The 23,174-nt window shown below is 38.9% G+C and overlaps 1 protein-coding gene across 5 annotated transcripts in view; it reads right to left on the bottom strand.

Annotated features, from left to right (window-relative positions):
- Positions 1-1,965: 1,965 nt before the first annotated feature.
- The window catches only part of LOC106082898 (sugar transporter SWEET1), a 38,829-nt gene continuing 17,620 nt past the window's right edge, over positions 1,966-23,174 (bottom strand). For all 5 annotated transcript variants that reach the window (XM_059366817.1, XM_059366818.1, XM_013245647.2 and 2 more), the window contains exons 3-4: positions 2,442-2,847; positions 1,966-2,378 (exon numbers count right to left, since the gene is read on the bottom strand). In XM_059366817.1, the coding sequence (XP_059222800.1) occupies positions 2,211-2,378; positions 2,442-2,847 (574 nt within the window). In that variant the 3' untranslated portion in view covers positions 1,966-2,210. The remainder of the gene's footprint in view (positions 2,379-2,441; positions 2,848-23,174) is intronic.

The following is a 23,174-nucleotide window of genomic DNA, read 5'->3' as shown; positions in this document are numbered from 1 at the left end:
TCTACTTCTGATTTTGTAACAAATTGCAGTGGCATGCGCGGAATATCTCTAAAGATTGTCAAATGACACCAAGCATTTTGGGGTAGTTGGTGGTCGGAATTCTTACGCTTTAGGCTATCCCATTCAATTGATTATGCATCTCCGCTGAACAGTGAGGCAGAAGATTTGATAACAGATATCTTCAAATTCTTAGCAGCGAAATAAACAGCAAGATCGGCGAAGTAGTAGTTCATATTCACGTAGATGGCATCAACGAGGGGACCCGAAGCCATGATCGTACAGTCGTCTGCATATGATACGATCTCGATGCCGTGTGAAATATGAGTGTTAAATAAAAGGGTGGCTAGCAGCCTCATTCTTCAGCAGATTTAAGGCCATAACAGAATGAGCGCATTGAGGTTTGGTTTTGGGCGTCGCGTTACAAAAATGCAATTCTGCACACAAATTCGACAAAAGCAAAGCGGAGAGGCAACACATTTTCAACTTTAACGTTTGAAAGCGAGCGTCACTCTGTGTTGCCAGATGTAGCGTTTTTGGTCGCCAAAGTTAAAAATTGTTTAACTTTTGCAAGTTGCTTTTTTAACATTTCTTTGCAGAGTTGCATTTATCAACGCGACGCTCCTAAGCGCACTGTAACTAAGATAAATTCATTTACAGGTAGAAGCAATTGGCAAACAACAAAAAACCGAGGACACTAACTGTCAAAATTTGTGTTTGGTGCAACTTTGATTTTGAGTATCTTACAGGATTCACTAATAGAAGGTTAGGTCACATGCAAAAACACAAAGTGGATAGGCCCCATAAACATCATTAAGGATGTCAAATCTGACGATTGAAAATGTCATCATATAGGAGAAAACGTAAACAAATAATGAATGTAAAAAGAGAACAAGTTGACATCCTCAATGCCAAGTACTGCCAAATATTAAAAAAAAAGTATATCGGCTGATCGCTTGGCTTAACCTTATTCAGTGAATCCTGAGTATCTTACTAGCTCGCCCCATTTCTCGTTGTTTGTGTGTGTTATAGCTCTGCCCCAGCGGGAAAGTTCAGGAGTAAAAGTTGCCTTTAAAAAACCTTATTTTGCAGACACAACACATGCCAGAGGCCTTCCCTACTCCTTGATATGAAACAAGACGTGTTCAAAAATAAAAGCCTAAAGAAGAGCTTACAGAAGGCCGTTTGCCTTAAATCTATTTTGAGAATGAGAATTTTATTCGTATTTTGTTTTTACATTTTCGAAAACTTACTTTGCCCTCCGCGTGATTTTAACCACTAACCTTCTGTTTGCAAACCCTATCTACTGGGCTATCGCACACCGAACAATGACTTCGTCAAAAGCCTGATATGTGTTTGATATTGATTTTGCTTTTTGTTCGTATTTTCTTTTGTTTACATGTGCAAAGACATGAGGAACTTTCTTTTGGACGAAGTGAATTTGTAAAATGAAAAAGATTTGATCACAGGTCTTATATGAGGCAAAATATAGTAGGGCTTTTAGATTTGGTTTACTTTGTTTGAGGTTGAGTTATGGAAGGTTTCTAAATGTTGGTCCTTTTCCAGTTTCCCGCTGGGTCACATTATACCGAACGTTATGAAAACTCGTTGACAGATAGTGTACTCCGCGAGAAAAAATTATACTCAGCTGTTTGCGGTACACTAACTATAAATGAATTTATCTTGGCTGTGAATGTCTTTAATTACCATAAAAAGTTCTATGGAAATTAGTGCCAGGCGGTCTTGTTTAATCAAAATAAATGGGATAAATCCCATATTGAAGTCTAGTTTATTTATTATTTATTCAATTAATGCTTACATTGGGCGTAATTTGAAAATAATCTATTAGTTTATGAATAATAAAAAACGAAACAAAATTACATATACAATTACACTATCCTAAATAACCATAACATGAAGAAATAAACATCTCTCAATATATGTAAAAAAACAAAACAATAGTAAATATTTATCGTTATACGTTATTGGAAGATTTTAATTATTGTCAAAAAGTTTTGCACAGCTGATTTCAAATGTTAGATGTATGTGTAGGTGCCATAAGTATTGCGTTTAAAGCTTTTTATTCTGCTGCATGCATGTCACGAGCTTTTTCAGTTAGTTGCTTCTCTAACCTGAATGAAAGTCAATGGGTTTGCACTTAGCCAAGCGAGTAAGCCTTTATAATTTGCGCGCGTGATGCTTTGTGTGTGCCATTAATCGCGTTTCTTATTTGTTTTCGACTTGGATGGACTATCTGATTGTAATTTACTATATGGAGGGCTATCCTTTTCCTTTGGACTGGCACTGCTGGGATTGTTTGGATATATGGCGAACAGCGAAAGTTGTATTGAACTTAGGAGAAGCAAAAATAGATTTTGATACTGTAATGAAAGAATAACATTAGCATTTGTTCCATTTTATTTGAGTTGCAATTTTCAACGTACCGTAACAACATCATTCCTTATCGATATGCCATACGCTGCCCATGCTGCTGCCACTATTGTACCAGACAAAATCAGTGGGAATGGTAAACCTTCGGTACTCTTTTTCTCGATAATTTCACCAAGACTAAGTAGAGGCATACCCACAAGTATAACCAGTATTGCTGTAATCAGCATTCCAAAACGGAACTCAATTTTGGCAGGATCCTCGAAATTGGAATAGGCCAAACAGGCCATTGTAAATGTACTTGCAATGCCGATTTTCGACCAGATTTTTGATTTAAACGGTCCCGATGCATACCAATAGAAGATAACCATGAAAACAACATTAATGGCAAAACCAATGACATTGACTTTAATCATGGCCTCATCGCCCATTAGTGTTCCAAGTTTTAAACTGAGGATTGTTCTAAAAGTAAAGGATAAAAAAATTAGTATGTTTGTCATAGCATTCCAATTTGCTATATCTAATGCAAGCTGTATTTCTAAACAAGTAAAAATGTGCCACCACCATGGATTGTACTAAGGATTTAAAGAAACGAACTTAGTTGAGAGCGCATGTGTGCTTAACGTACAAAATTTCTGCCAATTCAGCCAAAAATTTAAGCTTCTTAGGGCCAGAACTCGCGGAGACACCGGAATCTTGGAATAATGACGTAGATCGAAGATTTATAATAACGGACTTTATGGTGAAGGAATCCTTGATGAGCTTCAACCATTTAAGTCACCCAGACCTGATGGAATATTTCCGGCGTTACTGCAGAAAGAGGCAGAATATCTGGCGCCTCATCTGGCCAAAATTTTCACAGCGTGCCTAGGACTTTCATATACTCCGAAAGCCTGACAGGAGGGAAGGGTGGTGTTTATACCCAAGCCCGGCGAGGCAAGTTATGCGACACCAAAGGCCTACAGACCCATAAGCCTTACATCCTTTCTACTCAAAACCATGGAACGTATTGTGGACACCATGATAAAGAGTAGGACCACTAGCGAACTGATCAAAAAACGGCATGCCTATGTCAAGGGAAGGTCGTTGAAGACTGCCCTGTGCATAAAATAGAAGAATCCTTCGATGCCAAAACGTACACACTGGCGATATACATTGACATCGAGGGGGCTTTTAACAATGTGCTGACCGACAAACTGATCCAATCCTTAGACCAGTACCGGGTGGACCCGGTCCTTAGAGACTGGATAAACCATATGCTAAGGAACAGGTGGATAAATTGTGTGTCCCATCGCATAAGGGAGAAAGTGGCACAGGGCACGCCACAGGGGACATTTTATCGCCACTCCTATGGGTGACCACCATAAATGACCTATTACGGATGTTGACTGAGGAGGGATTTGAACCCGTCTGCTACGCTGACGTTGATATAATACTTCTAAGAGGTAAGGATCCAAACGAGCTATGCAGAAGGGCCGAAAGGGTCTTGCATATGGCATATGACCGAGCTAGATCCAGAGGTCTCAATGTTAACCCAGAGAAGACTGAAATATGCCTGTTCACGAGGACGACGAAGATGGTCTAATTTAACGCACCACGTTTCCCCAATAAGACGATTACGATATCTAACAAGGTCAAATACTTTGGTGTGATCTTGGACAGTAAACTGAATTGGAAGTGTCACATTCAGGAGCGTACTGAAAAGCTTCACAGGTGTTGGACACTATGTACACGGGCTCGAAATGTGGCCTGAATCCTAGGATAGTCCACTGGCTCTACGGGAGCGTTATTAGACCAATACTTACTTACGCATCAGTAGTTTGGTGGACTGCTATGGAGAAAAAGTGCAACGTAAGGACCATACAAAAGGTTTAGAGAACATGTTGTCTTGGCATAGGCGGAGCGATGAGGACCACGACCACTAGGGCATTAGAGACTATTCTAGATATCCGACCCATTGACTTACAGATTAAGTGTAAGGCAGCCACTGCGGCTATGAGACTTAAGGCGACGATTGGAAACCTCGAAGGAAGGGAAGAGGTTTCTGATCGGACACCTGAGATGAACCTTGAAGTCGAGTGCGAGGCACTGCTGCCATGCGCACAGTCTTGGATTGACGGAACCCTAGTATTGCCATCCGGAAGTTCATGTTACACGGATGGATCAAAGCTAGAGGACAGAGTGAGCCTGGGGGTTTACATTGAGAACCGATCACGGAATGCGTGAAGTGGTATGGTGCTAACGCGAGGACGTCGAGTGTAAACATCTTTACCGACAGTAAAATTGCCATAAGGGGAATAACAACCAGGACGGTAAGGTCACAAACAGTCTTGCAGTGTAAGGATGGCAAAATCCGCATCGTTTCGGTGCAGGGCCATAGCGGAGTAAGGGGAAATGAAAGGGCAGACGATTTGGCGGTGAAGGCCAGAGGACTGCCGTCAATAAACTTGGTTAACCCGAAGCGTTTCGGGTCAAGGCAGTCCGAGTTAAGAGAGTGGGCGACGAATGTGCATGCAAGATTGTGGAACAGCGAAACGGTCGGTAGGACAGCGAAAATCCTATGGGGGGGGATCCAGATCTTGAGAAGATGAGGCTATTACTGAAAGGAAGCAAGAAGGAGGTCAGTATAGCTATTGGTATCATAACGGGACACATAGGACTACGAGCTCACTTATGTAAAATCGGTGCGGTAAGTGTTAGCATGTGTAGGGCGTGCGGGGAAGATGATGAGACGTTGGAGCATTTCCTTTGTCATTGCCCGACTTTCGCGTCCAACAGATCCCGGTACTTAGGTGGAGACACAATATCAGACATGAATCAACTTAGGGGAGTGGTATTGAAAACAATTAAGGATTTTGTAAGTAGCATGGAATTCCTAACTTAAAATTTTCTTTTTAGAGGCTACTTTATAATTTTTGGAGTGCACAACAAGCCGTTTACTGGGTTAGGTGTATGTCCATAGTAGCATGGGGTGGATTAATATCTGCACCCTCTTTTCAACCTAACCTAACCTAGGGCCAGAACACTAATTGGGGGATCGGTTTATATTTATTTGATTTGGATTTAGATCTTACTTGGCACGGTTGTCCACAGTTATAACAGAACTCTGCGTACAAAATTGCAGTCAGGAGTTCAAAATCTCGAATCGGAGATTGGTTTATATGGGAGCTATCCTCAACGAATCAAATCAATAAGAAGTATCTTTAAAAATTTTCAAACGCATACGTTCTAGCCTTTGTAATAAACGATTTTACTGCCCAGACTATCTTCTTCTCTGTTATCACGTCTCCATCCACGGACAATATTCGTCATTTTGTTGTATCAGAGATACAGATATAATCAGAGTACATCGACTCGCTTTTCACAGGGAAGTTTGACGCAGCCAGTTGCCACAGAGTTTTGGAGATCCGCCTTCTCTCTGTAAACTCCCAATGTTTTTCAGGTTCTTTGAAAGCACCATGCGATACATAGACAACTTGTTAACTTCCACTATCGATTCTCAAAAACTGGCCCATGAAGCCCTTTTAGCCGATTTCCATGTACAGATTGCAGTCCGCACACAACTGGGACCTATGTAGAGCCTTCTTGTAGTTTGTCTAACCTGCCATAAATCTCCGTCCCCCAAAGGCTGCAATCTCTTACTCGGATATGGTAAAGACAAGTTTTTCTCCATAGCGCTACTCTTAGCTAGTCTGCAATTGACACGAGCAGTAAGTATGCCCCCATTCTATAGTGAAGGAAAAACAAGTAAGTAACCTAAGTTCGGCCGGGCCGAATCTTATATACCCTCCACCATGGATCACGGTATTTCTTTTAAGGCAAACAAAGAATATTGAATAAGAACTGTTATGTTATTGGAGCTACATCAAGTTAAAGTCCGATTCGGACCATAATTGAATGCTAAATGTTGTAGAAGTTATTGTGTAATATTTCAGTTCATTCGGATAAGATTTGCGCCTTGTAGGGGCTCAAGAAGCAAAATCGGAAGATAGGTTTATAAGAGAGCTGTGTCAAGCTATTGATCGATTGAGACCATATTCTAGAGGCTCAAGAAGTCAAGATCCCAGATCGGTTTAAATGGCAGCTATATCAGGTTATGTACCAATTTGCGCCATACATAGCACAGTTATTGGAAGTCATAACAAAACACCTCAGGCAAAATTTCAGCCAAATCGGATGAGAATTGCGCGCTCAATTGTATCAAGAAGTCAAGATCCAAGATCGGTTTATATGACAGCTATACCAGATTATGAACCGATTTGAATCATACTTAGCACAGTTGTTGGTGATACCAAAACACTACGTGCAAAATTTCAATCAAATCGGACGAAAATTGCGCCCTCTAGAGGCTCAATAATAAAGACCCAAGATCGGGTCTTCGATGGCAGCTATATCAAAACATGAACCGATTTGAACCATACTTAGCGTTGGAAGTAATACAAAAACACCACGTGCAAAATTTCAATCAAATCGGACGAGAATTGCGCCCTCTAGAGGCTCAGGAAGTCAAGACCCCAGATTGGTTTATATGGAAGCTATATCAGGCTCAAGAAGTCACGATTCAAGATCGGTTTATATGACAGCTATACTAGGTTATGAACCGATTTTAATGATACTTAGCACAGTTGTTGGAATTGATACCAAAACACCACGTGCAAAATTTCAATCAAATCGGACGAGAATTGCGCCCTCTAGAGGCTCAAAAAGTCAAGACCCAAGATCGGTTTATATGGCAGCAATATCAAAATATGAACCGATTTGGCTCATTTAAAATCCCAACCGACCTACACTAATAAAAAGTATTTGTGCAAAATTTCAAGCGGCTAGCTTTACTCCCGCGAAAGTTAGCGTGTTTTTGACAGACAGACGGACGGACAGCCGGAATGACATGGCTAGATCGACTTAAAATGACATAACGATCAAGAACATGGGGTCTCAGACGCATATTTCGAGGTGTTACAAACAGAATGATGAAATTAGTATACCCCCATCCAATGGTGGAGGGTATACAAATTCTATTTTAAAGCCATTTTGCTACGCTGCAAATGCTTAACGAATTAAATGGCAACATTTAGCCTTAATAAATCACAAACCACCGTTCCTCTTAAAAGCAATGTCTTACGGAAATTCATTTACATACTCATTTACGTAAACATATACACATATAGTCGTATGTTAGCAACACCCAAGCACTTGTCTACACTTTTAATGGTTCCTTAGCGTCACATTGCAAATATTTTTCACCCACATCCGCCTTAAGGTAGTGATGATAGACCATATCCTTGTCGTCTATGACCCTTGTGAATCTCAACAACCAGTTGAGTTCCTTGCTGTCAGTTATCTACTGTTACATCTTTGTCTCAAGCTGTGCAAACAAAACAAAAAAGTGGTCTTTCTAGAGCTTGGTGGTCTAATTCACTTGCACAACGGTACACACAAGGACTTTGGAAGCAAGACATTAACATAGGTATGCATGTAACGTATGCATTGGTTGAAGAAAAAACGTTTCCATTAAAAACTCTACGGGTCTTTTTATAAGACCTAAGTTAAAGAGTTGACTAGCTGAACCTGGTCTCTCCAGGGTGCTTTTTTTAACATCAGAGCAGCAATCTTTTCGATAGCGTATTTGCTGTGGCCATTAGTGAGGTCTTCAGCCGTATACTATATTCCTTAAAAGTGGGTCGCTTTGCAACCCCGCCGTTCAGACTTGGCATTGCGCTCAAACTTGATTCGAGATATTCCCCTGTTCCTCAATGGAATGGAATTTAGCATAAAAGTGAAAGTACTAAAACTAGTACCACTACTGTGGTACAGGGTATTTAAACTTAGTGCAATCGATTGCAACACCCTGAATGAAGAGAGCTAGACCCATTGATAAGTATATCGATCGACTGAGAATCACGTTCTAATTCGATTTAGCTAAGTCCTGGCGTCTGTCTGTCCGTCCATGTTAATTTGTGTACAAAGTACAGGTCACAATTTTCATCCGATCATCTTCAAATTTGGCACAGGCTTCATCTTTGGCCTAGAGACGAAGCCTATTTAAGTTGAAAGAAATCGGTTCAAATTTAGATATATGTAGCTCCCATATATATGTTCGTCCGACGTTCACTAATAATGCAATAAAGTTGTCATTTGTTATCCGATAGTCACGAAATTTGCTATGGAGGGTTCTCTTGACTCAACTATTGTATTTCATAGAAGTCGCTTCAGTTTTAGATATACCTCCCTTATATGTATATATATATCGACCGATTTTTACTTCTGGAGCCTTTACAAGCGTATAAATTATCCTATTCTCTCAAAATTTTGCATAACGCTTTCTTCTACGACTACCAAAATATTTCCATACATATTTTGGTCGAAATCGGTTGAGATTTAGATATAGCTCCCGTATATATGTTTCGTCCGATTTTTGACATTTAGAGCCATTGTCTGCACATTTATCAACCAATCTTCTCAAAATTTTGCACAATGTCTTTTTCTGTGATTTCATCTATGTGTACACTTTGGTCGAAATCTGTTCAAATTAGGTATAGCTTCCATGTATATGTTTATGCGATTTTTCGTAATAGGACAACAATGTAATCATCTGTTATCGTTTGTCTCAAAATTTGTCACGCATGATTCTCGTATGACTCTCGATTTCTGAATATTTAAATATAGCTCCCATATATATGTAAGGTTCGTCCGATTTTAGGTAACATAGCAATGTGGTAATTTTTCAACCGATCTCCACGAAAATTGGCCCATATCATTATCGATTCAAAGCCGGTTCAGACTAATATATAGCTTAAATGTGCAAAAACACCCAATTTTAACTTATAGAGCCATAGTTATTACAATTTTGAAATGTTTTCTCGAAATTTTATGCCGATTATTTTATGACCCATCAGAAAACTTCCGCTAAAGTCCATCAAGATCGGTTCAGAATAAGATACAACGGCAAATTTTTACTTATAGGGTGAATATATAAGAGGAAAGTGGCACTAGACACGCCACAGGGGGGCAATTTATTGTCACTGCAATGGGTTAACACCATAAATGACCTATTACGGATGCTGACTGAGGAGGGATTTGAACCCGTCGGGTGTAAAAGTCCGAACGAGGTATGCAGAAGGGCCAAAAAGGCACTAGACACGCTACAGGGGGGCATTTTATCGTCATTGCAATGGGTTAACACCATAAATGACCTATTACGGATGCTAACTGAGGAGGGATTTGAACCCGTCGGGTGTAAGAATCCGAACGAGGTATGCAGAAGCGCCAAAAAGGTCTTGCATATGGCATATGACTGGGCTAGACCTACAGACATCTCAATGTTAACCCAGAGAAGACTAAAATATGCCTGTTCACGAGGAAGACGAAGGTGGGTCAATTTAACGAACCACGTTTCCTCAATAAGACGATTTTGATATCTGACAAGGTCAAATACTTGGGTGCAATCTTGGGCAGGAAACTGAATTAGAAGTGTCACAATCGGAGGTCACCGTAGCGCAAAGGTTAGCATGTCCGGACTGCACTCATTGATATGTGAGAAGTTTGCCCCTGTTCCTTAGTGAAGTGTTCATGGGCAAAATTTGCATTTTTACATTCAAGAGCGTACTGAGAAGGCTCACAGATGTTGGGCACTATGTAGACGGGCCGTAGGTTTGAAATGGGATCTAAATCTTAGGATAGTCCACTGGCTCTACAGTAGCCTGATTAGACAAATACATACCTATGCCTCAGTAGTTTGGTGGACTGCTATGGAGAAAAAGTACAACATAAGGACCATACAACAGGTTCGCAGAACATGTTGTCTAGGCATAGGCGGAGCGTTGAGAACCACGCCCACTAGGGCACTGGAGACTATTCTAGATATCCGACTCATTGACATACAGATTAAGTATGAGCCAGCCACTGCGGCTATGAGACTTAAGACGATGGGAGAATGGATTGAGAATGGGAGCAGCTCATACCATCGCAGTATGATCGAGGCGACGATAGGAAACCTGGAAGGGAGGGAAGAGGATTCCGATCGGATACCTGAGATGAACCTTGAGATCGAGAGCCGCTTGCAATAGAGCCTCGATCTGGATCCTATCGATCTGGATCCTATGGAGGGAATCCAGATCGTGAGAAGACGAGGCTATTACTGAAAGGATGCAAAGAGGAGGTCAGTATGGCTATTGGTATCATAACGGGACACAGAGGACTACGAGTTCACTTATGTAAAGTAGGTGCGGCAAGTGATAACATGTGTAGGGCATGCGGGGAAGATGATGAGACATTAGAGCATTTCCTTTGTCATTGCCCGGCTTTCGCGTCCAACAGATATTGAAAACAATTAAGGATTTTGTAAGTAGCATGGAATTCCTAACTTAAATTTTTCTTTTTCGAGGATAGTTTTTAGAGCACACCATAAGCCGATTAATGGCTTAGGTGTATGTTAGGTGTGGCATGGGGCGGATTAATATCTGCACCCTGTTTTCAACCTAACTTAACCTAACCTTTCTTATGGGGTAGGTATAGGGTATTATACAGTAGGCAGCGCTCGAATTCATTAAGAATTCCCGAGTAAATAATTTTTTATGAACAACTCATATAATTTTAAGGCAAAAATTGTAAATCTCAGCCTAAACACCATTTTTCTCGGGTGTTACCTTAAAATTAGTTTACCATGTAAATTGAATTTTTTTTATAGAAATGTAAATGACTTTGTTGTTAATAACAACAAATAACGCGACAGGAGTTTTTTTGCTTGGCGAAGGCTACTCTTGGCTTGCTTTATTTACAGGGTCGAGTCACGAAAACGGAATAAGAAATTTTATATTGAGAGACACTTGGCTAGCACATCTTCGTTAAAATATAATGTAAAATCGCGGTATGTTCTGCGGTCTGAACTTTGAGTATCCAACAGGATACCCAAGTATCGAACTTAGTGCTTTTTAGGTCACGCAAAACATGAAATGGTACCACCTAGTGCTAAACGGAAACAAGTAAAAGCGTGCATGCCGGGCCGAATCTTATATACCATCCACCATAGATCGAATGTGTCGAGCTCTTGCCACGGTATCTCTTTTTAGACAAACAAAGGATAAAAGAAAATAATTGCTATGTTATTGGAATAATATCAAGTTATGGTTCATTTCGGACCATAATTGAACTGAATATTGGAGACCATAGTAGAAGTCATTGTGTAAAATTTCAGCCAAATCTAGTAAGAATTGCGCACTTTAGAGGCTGAAGAAGTAGAATAGGGAGATCGGTTTATAGGGGAGCTGTATTAGGCTATAAAACGATTTATGCCATATTCGACACGTATGTTGAAGGCCCTGAGAGAAGCCGTTGTACAAAATTTCAGCCAAATCGGGTAATACTTGCGCACTTTAGAGAGTCAAGAAGTCAAGATCCCCTATTGGTTTATATGGGAGCTATATCAGGTTATGGACCAATTTGAACCATACGTGTCACAGTTGTTGGAAGCCATAACCAAACACATCATGCAATATTTCAGCCAAATTGGATAAGAATTTCTCCCTGTAGAGGCTCAAGAAGTCACGACCTCAGATCGGTTTATATGGCAGCTATATCAGGTTATAGACCGATTTGAACTATTTTTAACACAGTTGTTGGAAGTCATAACAAAACACGTCGTGCAAAATTTCAGCCAAATCGGATAGGAATTGCGCACTCTAGACGCTCAAGAAGTCAAGACCCCAGAAAGGTTTATATAACAGCTATATCAGGTTATAGAGCGATTTCAACCATATTCAGCACAGTTGTTGGAAGTCATAATAAAACACCTTATGCGAAATTTCAGCCAAATCGGATAAGAATTGTGCCCTCTAGCGGTTCAAGAAGTCAAGACCCCAGATCGGTTTATATGACAGCTATATCAGGTTATAAACCGATTTTGACCATACTTAGCACCGTTGTTGGAAGTCATAATAAAACACGTCATGCAAAATTTTAGCCAAATCTGATAAGAATTGTGCCTTCTAGCGGTCAAGAAGTCAAGATCCCAGATCGGTTTGTATGGTATTTATATCAAAATGTGGACCGATATAGCCTATTTACAATCCCAACCGACCTACACTAATAAGAAGTATATGTGGAAAATTTCAAGCGGCTAGCCTTACTCCTTCGAAGGTTAGCGTGCTTTCGACAGACAGACGGACGGACATGGCTAGATCGACTTAAAATGTCATGACGATCAAGAATATACAAATACATGACGATGAGTTACAAACAGAATGACGAAATTAGTATACCCCCATCCTATGGTGGAGGGTATAAAAAGCAATAAGTGAACGCTTTATTGCATTCTTAGTTAGTGTTTTTACACTTTTTGAAATTTGAGTTTTTCTATCGAAGCCAAAATTTTGATGTCTTTTACCACGTATGAAAGTATGTATTATAAAAGGTGATTTTTTAGCAATTATATTTTTGACAACACTGGTTTAAAAAGCCCACGCACGATTCCTGTTTTGTTTCACTGTGAAACTTCTTGGTCTATATATACTTTGGTCTATAATTTAACCATGAATCGTCTCATAATTTAACCATGAATTTTATTATCAAAGTGCGTGCTCTGTTATGTTTGTTTATCGCCAACTTCTTCCTTTGAGCGACGAAGCTCATTTTTGCCACAATGGGAACGAAAATAAGCAGAATTGTCGATTTTGGAGTGAAGATCAGCCAGAAGCATTGCAAGAGCTGCATCTAGAAAAACTTGCTGTTTGGTGCGGTTTATGGGCTGGTGGCATCATTGGAACGTACTTCTTAAAAGATGATGGGAATCGTAATGTAACTGTGAATGGTGAGCGCTATCGTGAGATGAAATCCATTTTTTTTTGTCAAAAATACAAGAGCTTGACTTGCATAACATGTGGTTTCAAGAAGACGGCGCCACATGCTACACACCACTTCTTGAGCCCCTATAGGGCCCAATTCTTGTTCGATTTGGTTGAAATTTTGCTCAATGACTTCTACTTTTATCTCTAATGTCCAAACCAAGTATGGACCGAATCGGTCCATAACCCGGTATCTCTTTATAGGCAAGAAAGTAAGTAAGTAAAAAAGAACTTGACAAATGTGATCAATGGTGGAGGGTATATAAGATTCGGTGCGGCCGAACATGGCACGCTTTTACTTCTTCATAGTATCTTATTGTAGTGATTTCATCATTACAACACTATTTTTATACTTATGTCCTGAGCATCACATAAAATAAGAGATCAGTTTATATTTTACTCAGCTCTTTTCTTGGTTTGGACGGACATGCTAACATTTATTTATTTTTGAAAAATATGAATAAATTACATCGGCCTTTTTCAAAATTGCGTATTATCCAATACGTCATTAGTACAAACCATGGGTTTCGCATATCATATGTTATAAATGAGTGGAAGGTCTACGATTATGTTGTGTTGTAAACAGAAATGCCATAAAGTCCGGATTAGTGATTTGATCTGCAAATAATTTTTGACAAGTATTTTTATATGCAAAATGAACGACCAAGGTGGCGTATGATGTATGTCATACAAGGGCATAATTATAGAAAATAATCATACGTACCCATGTCCCATAAATTTAATAAAGAAAATATTATGAATGGTTGGAGCTGTGTGTCACAGTCAAATCCATGATTTGGCGGGAACCTTAAAAGCATATCTTCTTAAAAGCATATATTCTTCTACTGAATCATTACCAGGGACATAATACCCATTTTTGTCATACAATATGAGAAACTTATCCTTAAGACGTAATAATATATTAAACTTCTGCTAATAACCAAAAGTTCGATATAGATTTTTAGGTGCAGCACACAACATCTTCTTTACGAATTCATATCGAAAACCAATTATAACATAAAATATTTGTTAGCTAAGAAAAAAGTTAATCTGGGTAAACAGTTATATCTCAAAAACAAGAGCTGTTTGAGAAAAACTGTTACCGGATTTGGAAATAAAGGGTGATTTTTTAGCTATTATCTTGTTGGCAACACCGGTTTAAACAGCGCACGCACGTTTCACGTTTTGTTTCTCTGTCAAACATCTTCAGTTTGGTCTATAATTTAACCATGAATCGTCTTACAAACGAACAACGCTTGCAAATATTGAATTTTATTATCGAAATGCGTGTTCTGTTAAGAAAGTTCACCGCGAGCTTCTTCCATTGAGCTCATTTTTGGCTCAATGGGTACGTAAATAAGCAGAATTGTCGATTTTGGAGTGAAGATCAGCCAGAAGCATTACAAGAGCCACCAATGCCTTTAGAAAAAGTCAAAGTTTGGTGCGGTTTATGGTTTGGCGGCATCATTGGACCGTGCTTCTTCAAAGTTAATGCGAATCGTAATGTAACTGTGAATGGTGAGCGTTATCGTGAGATGATATTTAACTTTTTTTTCGTCCCAAATGTAAGAGCTTGACTTGTATGACATGTGGTTTCAATAAGACGGTGAACTTTTAATTTCACTTTCAGGACCATTTCAGTGGCCGCCTAGATCGTGCGGTTTAACGTCTTTAGACTATTTTTTGTGGGGCTATGTTAAAGTTCATGTCTATGCAGGCAAGCCCGCTTCAATTGAGGCATTGGAAGGCAACATTGAAGCTTTTATTCGTGAGATACCGGCCGAAATGTTGGAAAGAGTATGCCAAAATTGGACTAAGCGGATGGACCATTTGAGGCACAGTCACGGTCAATGATGGGCTGGTGGCATCATTGCACCGTACTTCTTCAAAGATGATGCGAACCGTAACGTAACTGTGAATGGTGAGAGCTATAGTGAGGGGATATCCAATTTTTTTTTGTCCCAAATGCAAGGGCTTGACTTGCATGACATGTGGTTTCAACAAGATGGTGAACTTTCCATTTCACGTTCGGGACCGCTTCAGTGGCCGCCTAGATCGTGCGATTTAATGCCTTTAGACTATTTTTTGTGGGGCTATGTTAGAGCTCATGTCTATAGAGGCAAGCCCGCTTGGAAGACAACATCAAAGGATTTATTCGTAAGATACCGGCTGAAATGTTTGAAAGATTATGCCAAAATTTGACTAAGCGGATGGACCATCTGAGGAGCAGTCAACAATTGCATGAAATAATCTTCGAACATTAAATTGTATGGACCGTACTATCGGCCCAAATAAAGATTTCATGCATTTTTTTGAATTTCATGTGTTTTTTTAAACATTCCTATAGCTCTTAAAAATCACCCTTTAGTTCACTTATTGCGAATTTAGTTTGGAATAGTCAGTTACATAAGTCCCTTTTATATATGGGCTAAATATGGTATATGTAGATCCAGCTTGTGGTATGGTCCCAAATAGACCGAACTCCCGAATTTACTTCTTAAAGACAAAAAAGTCGTATCTTATGTCTACTTTTAGATAGAGCTTTTTATAGTTAACTTTCCAAATTTCAATTCATAAGCTTGCCAAGATCTCATTCAATCGATTTTTATGAAATTTCCTATCGATGACTTATATGCAAATTCTAATATGCCCATGAACATTCCATTGAGAAACAGGGGGAAACTGCGACCTAGCTGTTTGCCCTCAATATTCAACGCTGAATGCGCTGAATATACATAGATATGAATATCCAGCTTTGTTTCTTTCAAGTCGATTCCCTGATAGATTTTTAAATAAAGTCGGATATTAAACACTTGCTTATTTTTATCTATACTCGTATTTATGATGTTTGACTGGTTTTTTTCAGCTGCAACGAGTTTTGCAAAAATTAGAACATGTTGGAATGAAAGTAAATGATTACCTTAGTGAGATTGTCAATTTTATTAATGAGATTGCCAATTTCAGGTTTATTATAGCAATATGTTAGAAGAGGTATAAATTCATTTTGCAACATGTATTTATATTTTTCGTTGCGTTTTTGCTCTCATTTAAATTTATTATACCCACCACCGAAGGATTGGGGTATACTCATTTTGTCATTCCGTTTGCAACACATCGAAATATCCATTTCCGACCCTATAAAGTATAAATTGGGTTGCCCAAAAAGTAATTGTCGGTAATATAGTAGTAATATAGTCGGCGTTGACAAATTTTTTCAACGTCTTGTGACTCTGTAATTGCATTCTCTCTTCTGTCAGTTATCAGCTGTTACTTTTAGCTTGCTTTAGAAAAAAAGTGCGCGAAATTTTGTTTACATTTGTTTGTTTGGCGTCAATTTTAATATGGGTACCACATGTATTGGAAGAAGTTCATTTAACAAACAGAATCAACGCTTGTGATATGCACCTTAAACGCAATGAATTCGATCCGTTTTTTAAACGAATCATAACTGGAGATGAAAAATGGATTGTTTACAACAACGTTAGTCGAAAACGATCGTGGTCCAAGCATGGTGAACCAGCTCAAACCACTTCAAAGGCTGATATCCACCAAAAGAAGGTTATGCTGTATGTTTGGTGGGATTGGAAGGGTGTGGTATATTTTGATCTGCTTCCAAGGAACCAAACGATTAATTCGGATGTTTACTGTCAGCAATTGGACAAATTGAATACAGCCATCAAGGAGAAGCGACCAGAATTGGTCAATCGTAAAGGTGTCATATTCCACCAGGACAACGCTAGACCGCACACATCTTTGGTCACTCGCCAAAAACTGAGTGAGCTTGGCTGGGAACTTTTGATGCATCCACCATATAGCCCTGACCTTGCACCATCAGACTACCATTTATTTCGATCTTTGCAGAACTCCTTAAATGGTAAAACTTTCGGCAATGATGAGGCTATAAAATCGCACTTGGTTCAGTTTTTTGCAGATAAATGCCAGAAGTTCTATGAGCGTGGAATACTAAATTTGCCAGGAAGATGGCAAAAGGTTATCGAACAAAATGGCAATTATATATTTGATAAAAGTTCATTCTAAGTTTTATTAAAAATGCATTTACTTTCTTTTAAAAAATCCGCAATTACTTTTTAGGCAACCCAATATATTCTTGATCAGCGTAAAAATCTAAGACCATCTAGACATGTTCGTCTGTCTATTGAAATCACGTTACAGTCTTTAAAAATAGAGATATTGAGCTGAAATTTTGCACAGAGTCTTTTTTTGTTCATAAGCAGGTTAAGTTCGAAGATGGGCTATATCGGACTATATCTTGATATAGCCCCCATATAGACCGATCGGCCGATTTAGGCCCTCCAACATCCTTCGTCAATTCGGCTCAGATCGGTTCAGATTTGGATATAGCCGCCATATAGACCTATCCTCCGATTTAGGGCCTTAGGCCCATAAAGGCCACATTTATTATCCGATTTGGCTGAAATTTGGGACAGTGAGTTGTGTTAGTCCCTTCGACATCTTTCGTCAATTTGGCTCAGATCGGTCCAGATTTGGATAAAGCTGCCATATAGACCTATCCTTCGATTTAGGATCTTAGGCCCATAAAAGCCACATTTATTATCCGATTTTGCTGAAATTCGGGACAGTGAGTTGTGTAAGGCCCTCCAACATCCTTCGTCAATTTGGCTCAGATCGTTTCAGATTTGGATATAGCTGCCATATAGACCTATCCTCCGATTTAGGGTCTTAGGCCCATAAAGGCCACATTTATTATCCGATTTGGCTGAAATTTGGGACAGTGAGTTGTGTTAGTCCCTTCGACATCTTTCGTCAATTTGGCTCAGATCGGTCCAGATTTGGATAAAGCTGCCATATAGACCTATCCTTCGATTTAGGATCTTAGGCCCATAAAAGCCACATTTATTATCCGATTTTGCTGAAATTCGGGACAGTGAGTTGTGTAAGGCCCTCCAACATCCTTCGTCAATTTGGCTCAGATCGGTTCAGATTTGGATACAGCTGCCATATAGACCTATCCTCCGATTTAGGGTCTTAGGCCCATAAAAGGCCACATTTATTATCCGATTTGGCTGAAATTTGGGACAGTGAGTTGTGTTAGGCCCTTCGATATCTTTCGTCAATTTGGCTCAGATCGGTCCAGATTTGGATATAGCTGCCACATAGACCTATCCTTAGATTAAGGATATTAGGCCCATTTTTTATCCGATTTTGCTGAAATTTGGGACAGTGAGTTGCGTTTGGCTAACCGACATTCACTTTTAATTTGGCTCAGATCGGTCCAGATTTAGATATAGCTGCCATATAAGCTCGATTTAAGGTATTGCGCCTGTACAAGGCTCATTTATTGTCCGATTTTGCCAAAATTTGGGGTAGTGAGTTGTGTTAGGCCCTTCGATATTCTTCGTCAATTTGGCTTAGATCGGTCCAGATTTGGATATAGCTGCCATATAGACCGATCTCTTGATTCAAGGTTGTGGGGCAATAAAAGGTCTATTTATTAACCGATGTCGCCGAAATTTGGGATAGTAAGTTTTGTTAGGCCTTTAAAGAAGGATGTCGCTTCTTTAATTTGGTCCAGATCGGTATAGATTCGAATATAGCTGCCATATAGACCGATATTTCGAGTTAAAGTCTTGGCCCCATAAAATAAACATTTATAATCCGATTTCACTGAAATTTGGCATAGTGACTTATGTTAGGCTTTTCGACATCCGTGTCGTTTATGGTTCAGATCGATTTATTTTTAGATATAGCTACTAAAAAAGACCAATATTTTGCTATACACAATTGAACAATGACTTGTACTTTTTAGTATTTGGTCGAAATCGGAACATATTTCGATACAGCTGCTATAGGGCATAAGGAATACATTTTCACCGGATTTTGAAGAAAGGAGGTTTACATATATACCCGAGGTGGTGGGTATCCAAAGTTCGGCCCGGCCGAACTTAACGCCTTTTTACTTGTTTTTTATTTCTCAAAGTTTTTTTTTATTTATTTCTATTATAGCCACACTATACCATAATTTGACAATTTGGCAAAAATTAACTTAGCACTTTCGTTATTTAGTTAACCATAGGGTCAAAGTGATGTTCCTACGCAATTAGATTATAAACCAGCTACTCCTTTCTTAGCACTTTCTAATACAATACACTGAGTTTCATATTCTAATATACTATTTGCATGTTTAAGAGTTGTTTGCGACTTTCTTTCGGAAAACTTAATTATGAGTTTATTTTGGTGTGCCCAACCTTTAAGTTTATATTCCGTGATTAAATTCTATTGGGAATGCTTATGGTAAGCATGAAATGTAACAAATGTATGGATATATAATAAATGGAAGGTATCATTAGTGTCACGCCATTACTAAAATAGTTCATTACCTATATAAGTAGCTTGCTTTAAGTCATTTGGTTTTGGAAAACATTAATCCATAAGTGTGACTATTTGATTTAGCAGCTTTCACATGAGTAAATGGTAGTTGACATTTTCGAAAATGGTCGGTTGAGTTTTGAATCTTTTTTTGTACACAACCAACTACAAAACAAAAATCATTTACTTCAAATGATGGATTAGGCAAGGTTTAAGTGTCAATGTTCACATCCCCCAACTCAGACAAATCTTCGAAGAAATGAAACCCTACAATGGAATCCTTCTGCTTGCTGTAAGTGAGATGTTCTATGTTCAAGACTATGTTGAAATATTGGAATATCTGTTTGTTCCATATAGACTCAAAAACGGCTAAACCGATTACCTTGAAATTTTCACAAACATCGGCTATTTAATTTTTAGATATCGGGAGGGGGCGGACCCTCCCCCTTACCGCAAAAGTGCTATCCAAAAATAAAAGAGGACCGATCGGGACAATATGGGATTCCAATGAAAGGTATTCAAGAGTAGAGTACGAATATCATAATAAAAGTTGGGTCCAAGTTCCTGGGGGGCCGTCCCAGCCCCAAAACCCCTTAAAATAGGTTTATTTGACGATCATGACAATATGGGACTCAAATGAGAGGTATTCGGCAGTAGATTACGAATATGGTCAGGAAGAAGAAATATGCTTTATAATTTGTTGATATCGGAAGGGGCGGTCCCTCCCCGTTACGCCAAAAATACCACCCAAAATCACAAGTGAACCGAGAAAGACAATATGGATATCAAATGAAAGGTATTGAAGAGTACAATACGAATATGGTATTAAAAATTGGGTCCAAGTACTCAGGAAGTCGCCCTAAACCCCAAAATGTCTAACAACAGAAAAATTGGGGCTTAATTGAAAGGTATTCGGGAGTAGATTACGAATCTGGCATACAAAATCAGATCGAAGTGTAGGGGGTCACCCCACCCCCTAAAAACTCCCCAAATGGGCCCATCATGACTATATGAGACTCGGTTTGTTTGTTTGTTCCGTAGAATAAAAAAAAAATAAACATAGGTCATATAATTTTTAGATATCGGATGGTGGTTGACCCTGCCCCTTACACTAAAAAAAAGAGAGCTGATAGGCACAATGTGGGTATCAAATGAAAGTTATTGGAGACTAGAAAATGAATATAATATTAAATTTTAAGTCCAAATACCCAGCGGACGCCCCAACACAAAAACTCCTATAAAGAGGAATATTCGATGTTCCTATCAATATGGGACTCAAATGAAGTTTCCGGCAATAGATTACAAATATGGCATAAAAAATTAGGCTCAAGTAATGAGAGGTCGCCTCACCCCCAAATATCCCTAAATGGGCATATCAGCCGACCATGGCTATATAGGATTTAAATGAAAGATATTTGGGAGTAGATTAAAAATATGACATTTAAATTTGCGTTCAAGTCAAGGTGGCTCTTTATCTCCTAGAAATACGTCGAATAGATTAATTGACCCATTATGGCAATATGGGTCGCCTCACCCCCAAATGGGCATATCAGCCGAGCATGACTATATAGGATTCAAGTGAAAGATATTTGGGAGTAGATTAAAAATATGACATTAAAATTTGCGTTCAAGTCAAGGTGGCTCTTTTTCTCCTAGAAATATGTCGAATAGAATAATTGACCCATTATGGTAATATGGGACTCAAATGAAAGGTATTTGAGAGAAGAAAACGAATTTGATATCCAATTTTGGGGGTACGCCCTTAATCACCCCTTAAACTGAACTTCATTTCCGACTATAGCAATATGGAGCTCAAATCAACGGTTTGGGAGTAAAGAACCAATTTGATATCTATTTTCAGGTGCCGGTGGCCTCCCCAGCCCCAAAAACACCCACCAAACGGTTAATACTTACCCACCAAGACAAAATGGGGTTCAAAGTAAAGGGATTTGAGAGTGGACATGAATTTAATACCCATAATTGAATCGAAATGTCTCCCCTAAAAAGCCGTTCTCATTACCCCAATTTCAAATATACCAGATCTCGGAGATTGGTAGTGCGATTAGTTCGAAATTTATTGCACTCTAACAATCACAAAAAAAAGACATGGTTTCTATTGTTTGGGACGGGTGCAGCGGGGACAGCCCAAAACCCACCAAATGGATATATAAACCAATCACGACAATATAGAGCCATGTATTTGGGGAGCCGTCCCACCCTAAAATACCTCCCTATTATATAAAAGCTATTTGGGGTGGAATTTTATTATAGGCTATAGTAGCACGATATCCACATTCATTAAAGAGTTAAAGAAGAGGCAGCGGAGCGGGCCCTCCCCCTTACCCCTAAAACACCATCCAAAATGTGGACCGATTATGACAATATGACACTCAAATGAAATGTATTGGAGAGTAAACCCAGAGAAAAGTTGATACCAAACGTGCTCATTTTAGTATCATACGGTATTGATAGTAAATCAACACCGTAGATAAACACCGGATTATATGGATGAAAAATAAAATGATTAGTACCGTTTGGTGTTAGCCTTACTGCCGAATTGGTATTGGTTTTAATACCAATCTGTTACTGGTTTTAGTACCAAACTGTTATTGATTATTCCATCCACTAATGAAACAAAAAAATAATTGAAAATAATTTAAGTCTAATTTTATTTCTATTATTTATGTTAATAATTACAAAATACGGTGACCAACCTTAATTCTTTGTATTCAGCAATTGATTCCATATCCGTTGATTCTCAGAAGTGGTTTTCATATGAATACATCAACACAGCATCGTTTGTCACACAATGGACTATCATGTTTTTGATGTAGAATGTCCTTAGAATTTGTTAACTAACAACTATTTCCATTTTCACCGCTTTCCCTTATTTGAACAGGTTTTTATTCACTCAAATAGTACTAAAACTTTTTATTTATTTCTTTATAATGGCGTCAATATTTTTAGTACAAAGCTTAACAACACTTCTGGCGCGATGACAAGAATATAAATGTGACGCCGTCAATGCTTAACAGCCTCCTTTGGCTGATGTTGAATTGATACCAAATGGTATTAAAAATCTTTGCCTATGACGCGAACAAAATAATAACAGGCGGTTTTGGCAAAGTACCGTCACTTTTCTGTCAGTGTAGAATAGGAATATTGTATTCAGATTTGAGTCTTAGAACCCAGCGGGCCCCCCCAATCCAAAAACTCTCCCAAACAGTCATATTGAATGTTTATGTCAATATAGCACTCAAATGAAAGGTGTTCAGGAGTAAATTACGAATATGGCAAAAAATGTCCCTGTAATGGAAGATGTTCCCACCCCCAAAAACCCCCAAATAGGCATATTAGCTGATTAGGAAAATTACATTAAAATTTGTGTGATCCTTCTTGACAATATGGGACTCAAATAAAAGGTATTTGAGAGTAGAAAAGGAATCCAGTTTTGGGGCCAAGTGTTTGTGGGTAAGCCCCAAAACACCCCATAAGCTGAACTTATTTCCCGAAAGTATCAATATGGGGCTCAAATGAAAGGTTTTTGGGAATAAAGAACTAATTTGATACCTATATTTACGGCAAGGTGGAGGAGTGGCAGCC

Source organism: Stomoxys calcitrans, chromosome 4 (assembly GCF_963082655.1).
Source record: "Stomoxys calcitrans chromosome 4, idStoCalc2.1, whole genome shotgun sequence".
In the NCBI taxonomy this organism is placed as follows: domain Eukaryota; kingdom Metazoa; phylum Arthropoda; class Insecta; order Diptera; family Muscidae; genus Stomoxys; species Stomoxys calcitrans.
The sequence above is the reverse complement of the archived record's forward strand: the minus strand, read 5'-3'. Positions and strand labels throughout refer to the sequence as shown.